Below are 12,500 nucleotides of genomic sequence, written 5' to 3'. Positions count from 1 at the left end.
ACAGTCTTTCTCTCCCTCAGCAGCATGTCTCACTACCGACTGAACCAACCACTCATTGCCTTTGATGCTGAGAGTAAAATCGCAGTTATTCCTAAACTTCTCTCAGATGAGCGACAGCATGTCTCCCCCAGAAGAACAGTTTGTTTAAACTCAATGACATTTACCTGGTAAAATAACAACTTCAACAGCCTTGATAGAGAGATTGTTAGTCATTCAACGTTTCACTTAATTGTTTTTTGGTTTTTCTTCTTACTTACAGACGTACGCTGTACAGAACCAATATGGCATTCCACATTCAGAGGTATGTATGCTGATCATGCTGTGACCTATGATCTATCTATCTCCTACCTACCTACCTACCTACCTACCTACCTACCTACCTACCTACCTACCTATCTATCTATCTATCTATCTATCTATCTATCTATCTATCTATCTATCTATCTATCTATCTATCTATCTATCTATCTATCTATCTATCTATCTATCTATCTATCTATCTATCTATCTATCTATCTATCTATCTATCTATCTATCTATCTATCTGACTCTCTCTCTGCTTATCCTCTCATCTGTCTGCCTCTCTCCCTTCACCGCCTGTCTGTCTGTCTACCCCCTGTGTTTCAGTTGGCCAAGCTTCACCAGTTGTCTATGCAGCAACAAGGCCTGGCCGCCCAGATGACCCAACAGCAGACCAACTCTGTCATACCTGGTACGTACTGTACCCGGTACACCCCTGGGGATGGTGGCTATTCAGGGGACTACTTCCTGAAGGAGAGCTGCTGGGACCTGAGTGGGTAGAGGTGCTGATAGGGAGAGGGCGAGCCAGGAAGGTAGGTAGAGGAGGAGACATGGAGAGAGGAAGTGGAGGAGAGGTAGAGGGGGAGAGATGTAGAGGGGGAAAGGGGGAGAGGTAGAGGGGGAGACAGGGAGAGAGGAAGAGGAGGAGGAGGAGAGGTAGAGGGGGAGAGAGGTAGAGGTGGAGACAGGGAGAGAGGAAGAGGAGGAGAGGTAGAGGGGGAGACAGGGTTAGAGGAAGAGGAGGAGAGGTAGAGGGGGAGAGAGGTAGAGGGGGAGACAGGGAGAGAGGAAGAGGAGGAGAGGTAGAGGGGGAGAGAGGTAGAGGGGGAGAGTAGATGGGGAGAGGGAGAGGTAAAGGGGGAGACAGGGAGAGAGGAAGAGGGGCGAGGTAGAGGAGGAGCGAGGTAGAGAGGGAGACGGAGAGAGAGGAAGAGGAGGAGAGGTAGAGGGGAAGAGAGGTAGAGGGTGAGACAGGGAGAGAGGAAGAGGAGGAGGAGGAAAGGTAGTGGGGGAGAGAGGTAGAGGGGGAGACAGGGAGAGAGGAAGAGGAGGAGAGGTAGAGGGGGAGACAGGGAGAGAGGAAGAGGAGGAGAGGTAGAGGGGGAGAGAGGTAGAGGGGGAGACAGGGGGAGAGGAAGAGGAGGAGAGGGGGAGACAGGGAGAGAGGAAGAGGAGGAAAGGTAGAGGGGGAGAGAGGTAGAGGGGGAGACAGGGAGAGAGGAAGAGGAGGAGAGGTAGAGGGGGAGACAGGGAGAGAGGAAGAAGAGGAGAGGTAGAGGGGGAGAGAGGTAGAGGGGGAGAGAGGAAGAGGAGGAGAGGTAGAGGGGGAGACAGGGAGAGAGGAAGAGGAGGAGAGGTAGAGGGGAGAGAGGTAGAGGGGGAGACAGGGAGAGAGAAAGAGGAGGAAAGGTAGAGGGGGAGACAGGGAGAGAGGAAGAGGAGGAGAGGTAGAGGGGGAGAGAGGTAGAGGGGGAGACAGGGAGAGAGGAAGAGGAGGAGAGGTAGAGGGGGAGACAGGGAGAGAGGAAGAGGAGGAGAGGTAGAGGGGGAGAGAGGTAGAGGGTGAGACAGTGAAAGGTGACACACAGAGGGAGAACAGACCGTAATCAGTCTGACAGCTCTGACTGACTTTGAAGTTACTTTGTTTGAGTTCTTACAACGTCCTTCCTACAACGACCTTCCTACAACGTCCTTCCTACAACGACCTTCCTACAACGACCTTCCTACAACGACCTTCCTACAACGACCTTCCTACAATGTCCTTCCTACAACGACCTTCCCACAACGTCCTTCCCACAACGTCCTTCCTACAACGACCTTCCTACAACGACCTTCCTACAATGTCCTTCCTACAACGACCTTCCTACAACGTCCTTCCTACAATGTCCTTCCTACAACGACCTTCCTACAACGACCTTCCTACAACGACCTTCCTACAACGACCTTCCTACAACGAATGAATCCAGTCCCTTTAAAGAACCCTCAGAGTCCAGAAAGCCCCTCTGAATCCTGTCCCTTTAAAGAACCCTCAGAGTCCAGAAAGCCCCTCTGAATCCTGTCCCTTTAAAGAACCCTCAGAGTCCAGAAAGCCCCTCTGAATCCTGTCCCTTTAAAGAACCCTCAGAGTCCAGAAAGCCCCTCTGAATCAGAGGAAAGATAGGTCTATGCGGCTCCCATTCTGCCTCTATGTTAGCTCCAGACCTGTCCATCCATGGTCCATATGGTATGTGTAGATTATACCTGATCCAGGCAGGGATAGACACAGATGGGGAACAGGGCCAAGATAGCTCTCCTCTCTTCTCCCAAGGTTTTCAGCGCCTGCGTCCCAAATAGCATCGTATTCCCTTCATAGTGCTAGGGCTCTGGTCAAAAGTAGTGAATAGGGAATATGGTGTCATACATAGGGTATAGGATGCCATATGTAGGGAATAGGGTGCCATACATAGGGATTAGGGTGCCATACATAGGGAATAGGATGCCATACATATGGAATAGGGTACCATACTGTACGTAAGGAATAGGGTGCCATACATAGGGAATAGGGTACCATATTGTATGTAGGGAATAGGGTGCCATACATAGGGAATAGGGTACCATACTGTACGTAGGGAATAGGGTGTCATACACAGGGAATAGGGTGTCATACATAAGGAATAGGGTGCCATACACAGAGAATAGGCTGACATACACAGGTAATAGGGTGCCATACACAGGGAATAGGGTGTCATACATAGGGAATAGGGTGCCATACACAGGGAATAGGGTGCCATACATAGGGAAGAGGGTGCCATACATAGGGAATAAGGTGCCATACACAGGGAATAGGGTGCCGTACACAGGGAATAGGGTGCCGTACACATGGAAGAGGGTGCCATACATATGGAATAGGGTGCCATTTGAGACACCTACACAGCAGCAGGAGGCTTTAACAGTCCATTACAGATTTCAAAGGGAACCAACGAGGAGCTTTCTTTTGTCAATAGATGAGGAAGTAGTATTTCCTCCTTCTCTGCTCTTCTTCAGATCCTCTCCAGGCAGACATGCCTCATCATAATAAATATGTATTGATGATTCATGACGGAATCAGTCAGTCAGCACTGTAGAGAGATATATTGATATAAATGAGAAGCTTGCTGTGTCGTGTAGAGCATCAATAGAAGGCTAAACATGTACTTCAATGTAGAGAGAGTGCATAAATTATGTTTTTGTTGTTTATTTACACGCTTGAAATGCATAATGGTGTTTCTTTACAAGCTTCAAAATGAATAAAAGCATTTCTTTATAAGCTTCAAAATGCATAACAGCAACACAATAATAGCTTCCACTGTCTGTAGCTAAAGCAGTGATTTAGAGAGAATGAGAGAGAGCGAGGAGATTAGAGGAGAGAGAGGAGACGAGAGGCGAGGAGATGAGAGGAGAGAGAGAGAGAAGAGAGGGGAGAGAGAGGAGACGAGATGAGAAGAGAGGAGAGAGAGAGGAGACGAGAGGAAAGGAGAGAGAGAGGAGAGGAGACAAAAGGAGAGGAGAGAGAGGAGACGAGAGGAGTGGAGAGAGACAGGAGAGGAGACGAAAGGAGAGGAGAGGAGGCGAGGAGATGAGAGAGAGAGGAGAGTAGAAGAAATGAGACGAGTGGAGACTAGAGGAAACGAGACGAGTGGAGACGAGAGGAGACGAGAGGAGAGGAGAGAGAGGAGACGAGATGAGGGGAGAGAGAGAGAGGCGAGGAGACGAGAGGCAAGGAGACGAGAGGCGAAGAGAGAGAGAGAAAGGAGCGGTGAGGAGAGGAGAGGAGAGGAGAGGAGAGGAGAGGAGAGGAGAGGAGAGGAGAGGAGAGGAGAGGAGAGGAGAGGAGAGGAGAGGAAAGGATGAATGGGAGGTCGTATTATGTTACAGGTAAAAGCTCATCAGTCAAGGCAGTGTTACAGTCTATTAAAAAACACGGTCTGTTTAGAAAGCCAAGCTACATATCCCATCCCTGCTGTGAACAGGAGAGGAGGATGAGAAACAGTGGAGTAGAAACAGAGCAGAAATAGAAGCATAAAGACTTCCTTAGAGATGACATATCTTAATTTGATCATCCTGTTGTTGCAGGAATTTTCCTGTACAGCAGGAAATGAAAACTTGTATTGTTTTCATGGTTTAACGAATCTACCCCTATAAAAATTGTTCATTAATTATAATCCACATAAAGATTCAAATTTCCTGTTGCTGGAGGATAATTTTCCTGCTGTGAAAAACTGGGTCAGATTAAGATACAGCATCTGTAAAGACTTGCGTTAACTCCCCAAGCAATGCCAAGGCGGTCTTGAGGCACGCAGATGATATGGGTTGAAAAGCAGTTCTTCACACTTCCACACTGAATATGTTTCAGAGAGGTGAAGGTATCCAACAGCAGATTGATCACCAGCACATAAAGCATACAGAAATGTGTGACATGTTGTAATGTTTTATTCCCCATTATATAACTGGGCTTTTAACTGGAAAATGCATTCTTTTTATTGTGTGATTTTGCCATGTTTTAATTGACTGTGTGATTTCCCTAGGGTTTAGTTACCTCTCTTATCTCCCATCAGGAATGGACTCCAATTCACAGACCACATCACAGGAGCTACTCATTCCAAATGACGTAAGAAACACTGCCACACACACACACACACACACACACACACACACACACACACACACACACACACACACACACACACACACACACACACACACACACACACACACACACACACACACACACACACACACACACACACACACAGACAGACCACATCACAGGTGCTGCACATTCCAAATTATGTAAGTTTAGCTAGCAATACTTTGTCTGCTATGCAAGAAACACTGCCACATAACAGACATAAACATGTTATTATTCAGTCAGTCAGACAGACACCTCATTCCACCACTGTTCTCTGTTTCAATGTTGACTCTAACCCAATGGGCAAAACTGGTTACGGTGATATCATAATGATGTCATCTCTCTCTCTCTCTCTCTCTCTCTCTCTCTCTCTTTCTCTCTCTCTCTCTCTCTCTCTCTCTCTCTCTTCTCTCTCTCTCTCTCTCTCTTTCTCTCTCTCTCTCTCAATTCAATTCAATTCGCTTTATTGGCATGACGTAACAATGTACATATTGCCAAAGCTTATTTTGGATATTTACAATATAAAAATAAATAAAAATGAGAATCAAAATTGTCAACGGGACAACAGTAACAACAATAACCAAGGGTCAAAATAACCATACATTGAACAATAACAATAAGCATACAGTAGAGGACATGTGCAGGTTGATTGGTCTGTCAGACACTGTCCCTCATCTTATGGCAGGCAGCAATGTAGTGCACTGCCAACCCACAGCTCTCTGTGTCCTCCCCCAACAGGACGGGGAGCCTATCCTCATCAGAGAGGTCTTTAAACCTTGAATAAGGGTTTCAAATTTGAGAAAATGACACTCTAATTGTTTTATATTTTTGACATTTTATCAGGAAATGCAGCTCCGTCTCAGGTTCTGCTGTTGTGCAGTGGTTGCACAGTCTTTCCTCTACAGGAAGCCAGGTGTTCCTGTGTCTACCCTTCTCAATGGCAAGGCTGTGCTCACTGAGCCTGTACTTTGTCAAGGTTTTTCTAAGGTTTTGATCAGTAACCATGGTAAAATAGTTTGCCATGGTGTACTGTCGATTTAGGGCCAGATAGCACAGCGTTTTGCTTTGTGTTTGTGCTTGTGTTTCCCAATAAGCAATGCAGTTTTGTTTTGACTCTGATGTCATTTTGTTTTTTTCTGATTGATTGGATGTTCTGGTCCTGAAGCTTCAGTGTGTTAGTAGAACAGGTTTGTGAACTCAGCCCCAGGACCAGCTGGATGAGGGAACTATTTTCTTTGCTCAGCTCTTGGCATTGCAGGGCTTGGTAATGATATGAGAGGGGTCACTGTATTTTAGATGTTTCCAAAACTTAATTGCTCTTTTTTGAGTTTTTATTATTAGTGGATATTGGCCTAATTCTGCCCTGCATGCATTGTTTGTAGTTTTCCTCTGGACATGTAGGAAAATCTTACAGAACTCTGCATGCAGGATTTCAATGGGGTGTTTGTCCCATTTGATGAAATCTTGTTTTGCAAGTGGACCCCACACCTCGCTGCCATAAAGTGCAATTGGTTCAATGACATATTCAATTAGTTTTAGCCTAATTTTAATAGGTATTTGAATTTGAATTTGCTTTTTAATGGCGTAGAATGCCCTGCGTGCTTTCTCTCTCATTTCATTCACTGCCTCATTATGGTGTCCATTTGAGCTTATTTTTAAACCTCAGTAATTGTAGTGTGTACAGTACTCTATATATTTTGTACCAGTTGAGAACTTTGGTCTAATTCCCTGAGATCTGGATCTTCTCTGGAAAATCATTATTTGAGTCTTTTTGGGGTTTACTGCCAGGGCCCAGGTCTGGCAGTACTGCTCTAGCAGGTCCAGACTCTGTTGTAGGCCATGTGCTGTGGGTGACAGCAGGCATAGGTCATCTGCGAAGAGTAGGCATTTAACTTCTGAATTGTGGAGACTAACACCAGGGGCTGATGATTTTTCTAGAATAGTGGCCAATTCGTTGATGTAAATTTTGAAGAGTGCAGGGCTCAGATTGCAACCCTGACGACGGCCCTGCCCCTGGTTAAAGAATTCAGTTCTTTTCTTGGCAATTTTAATGCTGCACGTATAGCCAGTATGCATTGATTTAATTATGTCATATGTTTTACCCCCTACACCACTTTCAATAACTTTGTAGAACAGTCCTGTATGCCAAATAGAATCAAATGCTTTTTGGAAGTCGATAAAGCAAGCATATATTTTGGTATTATTTTGGTGGACATGTTTATCTATCAGGGTGTGTAGGGTGAAAATATGATCAGTTGTGCGATGTTTTGGTATAAATCCAATTTGGCTTTTACTCAAGACATTGTGCTTATTAAGGAAGTTTAGAACGCTTACATTTATAATACTACAGAAAACCTTCCCCAGGTTACTGTTCACACAAATGCCTCTGTAATTGTTAGGGTCAAATTTGTCTCCGTTCTTAAAGATTGGGGTTATGATTCCTTGATTCCAGATGTCAGGGAAATAACCAACACTCAGGATCAAATTAAACAGTTTTAATATAGCCAATTGAAATTTTGGACTAGTAAGTTTGAGCATCTCAGTTAGGATGGCATCAGGTCCGCATGCTTTTTTACATTTGAGAGCCTGAAGTTTCTTATAGAGCTCCTGGTCAGTAATTGGGGAGTCCAATGGATTTTGATTGTCCTTTATAGCTGTTTCTAATCCATTCAACTTCTAATGAATTTGGCATTGTTCTGCGTTTGTGTCAATTTGAACGGTGTTGTAGAGTGTTTTAAAATGGGTTGTCCATATGTCACCATTTTGTATTGCTAATTCCTCTTGTTTCGATTTTTTTTTTTTTTTTTTCAATTTTGCCAGAAGTTGTTTGTGGTTATGGACTCCTCAATTAGTGTCAGCTGCTTGCTGTTGTACTGTGCTTTTTTGGTTCTGAGTGTACGTTTTATAGAATTTTAAAGTCTCACAGTAATGAAGGCATAATTCACCATTGTTTGGGTCTCTATGCTTTTGGTTGGATAGTGTTCTAAGTTTCTTCCTTATAATTTTACAATCTGCATCAAACCAGTTGTCATCTGTGATCTTTTTTGTTTCGTTTTTTGTCAATTTCAATTGTGCTTCTTTTGCCGTTTGCCTGAATATATAGTTGATGTTTTTACTGCTAGATTGATGCCTTCTTTACTGTGAATGAATGTGCTATCCAGAAAGTTATCTAAGAGTGTTTGGATAGTTTGGTTACTGGTTGCTTTCTGGTATTCTTCTGTGCTGTTTTGGGCCCATCTGCATGACTTTCTGATGTTGTACAGCTTACTGGGCTGTGAATGTGTGTTTGTTTCCATGTCTGTTCTTTTGAGGAACAACATAATTTGGCTGTGATCAGACAGAGGTGTTAGTGGCTTGACAGTGAATGATCTGAGAGAGAAGGGGTCAATGTCTGTAATCATATGTACTGTGGCCAAGAGGTGAGCAGTAGGTAAATCTCCCCAAAGAGTCCCCCCTAACCTACCATTGACAAAGTACAGACCCAGGCTTCTACAGAGCTGCAACAGATCCCTTCCATTTTGTTGACGGTGCTGTCACTGTTGTTTCTATGGGGAAGATGAAGACAGTTAGAAACAGTATGGCCTATAACAAAGCTGTCCCCTCATGTGGTCGTTAGATCAGGTAGTGTTCCTGTGCGCGCATTTGTGTCCCCACAGATGAGCACATTTCCCTGGGCCTGGAAATGGCACGTCTCTTCCTCAAGACTGGGGAAGATCTCCTCTGAGTAATATGGGGATTCTGAGGGGGGGATATATATATTGCACAAAGGAACACATCTTTTTCTGTCAGTACAAGTTCTTTTTTCAGTTTTAACCAAATGTGATATTTACCAATTTTGAGGGGATCAATTAGATTTTGTAGTTCAGATTTGTACCAAATGATCAATCCTCCAGAGTCTCTGCCTCTATTGACAGAGCTGTGTTTTTGTGATGGCACAATGACCTCTCTGTAGCCTGTGGGACAGTGAGTGACAATGTCAGCCTTACACCATGTCTCCTGCAGAATGATGACGTCAACATCTTTCAGATTCTTGTTGAACTCCAGTGCTAAACTCTTCAGTCCAAAGGTTCCACATGATAACTGATAGGTTGATGAGTTTAGACCCTGAATGTTCCACATGCTAACTGATAGGTTGATGAGTTTAGACCCTGAATGTTCCACATGCTAACTGATAGGTTGATGAGTTTAGACCCTGAATGTTCCACATGCTAACTGATAGGTTGATGAGTTTAGACCCTGAATGTTCCACATGCTAACTGATAGGTTGATGAGTTTAGACCCTGAATGTTCCACATGCTAACTGATAGGTTGATGAGTTTAGACCCTGAATGTTCCACATGCTAACTGATAGGTTGACGGGTTTAGACCCTGAATGTTCCACATACTAACTGATAGGTTGATGAGTTTAGGCCCTGAATGTTCCACATGCTAACTGATAGGTTGATGAGTTTAGGCCCTGAATGTTCCACATGCTTTCTGATAGGTTGATGAGTTTAGGCCCTGAATGTTCCACATGCTAACTGATAGGTTGATGAGTTTAGACCCTGAATGTTCCACATGCTAACTGATAGGTTGATGAGTTTAGACCCTGAATGTTCCACATGCTAACTGATAGGTTGATGAGTTTAGGCCCTGAATGTTCCACATGCTAACTGATAGGTTGATGAGTTTAGACCCTGAATGTTCCACATGCTAACTGATAGGTTGATGAGTTTATGCCCTGAATGTTCCACATGCTAACTGATAGGTTGATGAGTTTAGACCCTGAATGTTCCACATTCTAACTGATAGGTTGATGAGTTTAGGCCCTGAATGTTCCACATGCTAACTGATAGGTTGATGAGTTTAGACCCTGAATGTTCCACATGCTAACTGATAGGTTGATGAGTTTAGACCCTGAATGTTCCACATGGTAACTGATAGGTTGATGAGTTTAGACCCTGAATGTTCCACATGCTAACTGATAGGTTGATGAGTTTAGACCCTGAATGTTCCACATGCTAACTGATAGGTTGATGAGTTTAGACCCTGAATGTTCCACATGCTAACTGATAGGTTGATGAGTTTAGACCCTGAATGTTCCACATGCTACCTGATAGGTTGATGAGTTTAGACCCTGAATGTTCCACATGCTAACTGATAGGTTGATGAGTTTAGACCCTGAATGTTCCACATGCTAACTGATAGGTTGATGAGTTTAGACCCTGAATGTTCCACATGCTAACTGATAGGTTGATGAGTTTAGACCCTGAATGTTCCACATGCTACCTGATAGGTTGATGAGTTTAGACCCTGAATGTTCCACATGCTTTCTGATAGGTTGATGAGTTTAGGCCCTGAATGTTCCACATGCTTTCTGATAGGTTGATGAGTTTAGGCCCTGAATGTTCCACATGCTAACTGATAGGTTGATGAGTTTAGACCCTGAATGTTCCACATGCTAACTGATAGGTTGATGAGTTTAGGCCCTGAATGTTCCACATGCTAACTGATAGGTTGATGAGTTTAGGCCCTGAATGTTCCACATGCTAACTGATAGGTTTATGAGTTTAGACCCTGAATGTTCCACATGCTAACTGATAGGTTGATGAGTTTATGCCCTGAATGTTCCACATGCTACTGATAGGTTGATGAGTTTAGGCCCTGAATGTTCCACATGCTAACTGATAGGTTGATGAGTTTAGACCCTGAATGTTCCACATGATAACTGATAGGTTGATGAGTTTAGACCCTGAATGTTCCACATGCTAACTGATAGGTTGATGAGTTTAGGCCCTGAATGTTCCACATGCTAACTGATAGGTTGATGAGTTTAGACCCTGAATGTTCCACATGCTAACTGATAGGTTGATGAGTTTAGGCCCTGAATGTTCCACATGCTAACTGATAGGTTGATGAGTTTAGACCCTGAATGTTCCACATGCTAACTGATAGGTTGATGAGTTTAGGCCCTGAATGTTCTACATGCTAACTGATAGTGGTTTCATGTTGCAAAAAGAAAGAATAGCAGTCAGAAATACAGTAACTACTAACTAATAAGTTGTTAAGAGATAAACAGGATAACAGCTAACATTCTTTCTGTTATATATATATAACTATTCCTATTCATTGAACAAGTACATTCTAGTACAATAGGTGTGTGTGTGTGTGTGTGTGTGTGTGTGTGTGTGTGTGTGTGTGTGTGTGTGTGTGTGTGTGTGTGTGTGTGTGTGTGTGTGTGTGTGTGTGTGCATGCATCCATGTGTGTTTAGTGCAGATGTATTGGAGGAGCTGTTTAATCTCAATTAATCCTACAGGGTTCTCCTGTCCTCTGACGACCTCTGCGTAGCTGCGCTGGTCCTGCTGTTGGGCCCTGTGGAGTGGAGGAGGGCCAGGTCTGGGCCGTGGGGCTTCCTCTCTGGTCTGGTAGAGGTGGTGGTCTGGTAGTAGGCTGGGCACTGTGGAGTGGAGGAGGGCCAGGTCTGGGCCGTGGGGCTTCCTCTCTGGTCTGGTAGAGGTGGTGGTCTGGTAGTAGGCTGGGCACTGTGGAGTGGAGGAGGGCCAGGTCTGGGCCGTGGGGCTTCCTCTCTGGTCTGGTAGAGGTGGAGGTCTGGTGTGGGGTAGTAGGCTGGGCCCTGTGGAGTGGAGGGGGTCCAGGTCTTTGCCGGGGGGCTTCCTCGCTGGTCTGGTAGAGGTGGAGGTCTGGTGTGGGGTAGTAGGCTGGGCCCGGTCCGGTCTGGCTAAGCCGATGGAAGTGGTGATGCTCTGGTGGTGGGTGGGGCCTGTGGGGTGCGCTGGGTCTGGTGTGGCGTTGAAGGGGCCTGGGGCTCCTTGGTGCTGCAGTGGTCTGGTAGGGGTCTCTGGGTGGTCCTCTGTCCAGTGCGGCATGGGGTGTTTGTCTACCAAGTGCCACGTCCTTTAGAGACTCGGCAAACATCCCTACAGTCTGCTTCCTCAGGTGGGAGTGGTCGTGCAGATGCTCTGGAGTGATTGTTGGGTGGTGAGCATGTGTACGTTCTGGAGTAGACCACACCCTCTGGTGATGTCAGCGTTGACTTTCTGAATGGTACGGGGATGAAAGTCTTTGCGGGGCAGCAGAGTGGAGATGGTGATGCGGGAGTTGGGGAACCACTCAGAGGCCCTCTCTGCTACTCTGTTGACCAGGCTGCCTACTCTCTCCTGCTCCTCTCGCAGGTTGTTGGTGCCGGTGTGAATAATGATGTGGCCTGGTGTGCCAAAGTCAGGCTGGGACAGGATGTGGTGCATCCTGTGTTTTTGGGCACCATATTTTGCACACCTTGTGTTGGGGGAAGAGTTTATCTTCTTGGATGAATTTCCCATTTGAGTCAATGAGGATGGCCACCTCAGTGGGTTTTACCAGATTAGTGTGTTTACGGTCTGGGGCTGGAGTACACAGGGCCTGTGTACATGGAGGGGTGTGTGGGGGTGTGTCAGGGGGGGCAGAGAGCTTCTCTCTGTAGTAGGTGTCTCCATGTGAGCCTCCTTGTTGACTGGGGGTGTGGGTAAAGTGTTGTCGGTATGGGGGGGATTGTGGGTAAAGGTGGGTCAGTGG

The 12,500-nt window shown here is 45.4% G+C and overlaps 1 protein-coding gene across 3 annotated transcripts in view; it reads left to right on the top strand.

The window, feature by feature from the left end:
• The window catches only part of pcbp4 (poly(rC) binding protein 4), a 152,082-nt gene that overhangs the window by 123,871 nt on the left and 15,711 nt on the right, over positions 1-12,500 (top strand). For all 3 annotated transcript variants that reach the window (XM_014168308.3, XM_082967705.1, XM_014168310.3), the window contains 3 exons: positions 260-301; positions 628-712; positions 4,875-4,927. In XM_014168308.3, the coding sequence (XP_014023783.3) occupies positions 260-301; positions 628-712; positions 4,875-4,927 (180 nt within the window). The remainder of the gene's footprint in view (positions 1-259; positions 302-627; positions 713-4,874; positions 4,928-12,500) is intronic.

The sequence above is a fragment of the Salmo salar genome, chromosome 22 (genome assembly GCF_965601325.2).
Source record: "Salmo salar chromosome 22, fSalSal1, whole genome shotgun sequence".
Classification (NCBI taxonomy): Eukaryota; Metazoa; Chordata; class Actinopteri; order Salmoniformes; family Salmonidae; genus Salmo; species Salmo salar.
The sequence above is the reverse complement of the archived record's forward strand: the minus strand, read 5'-3'. Positions and strand labels throughout refer to the sequence as shown.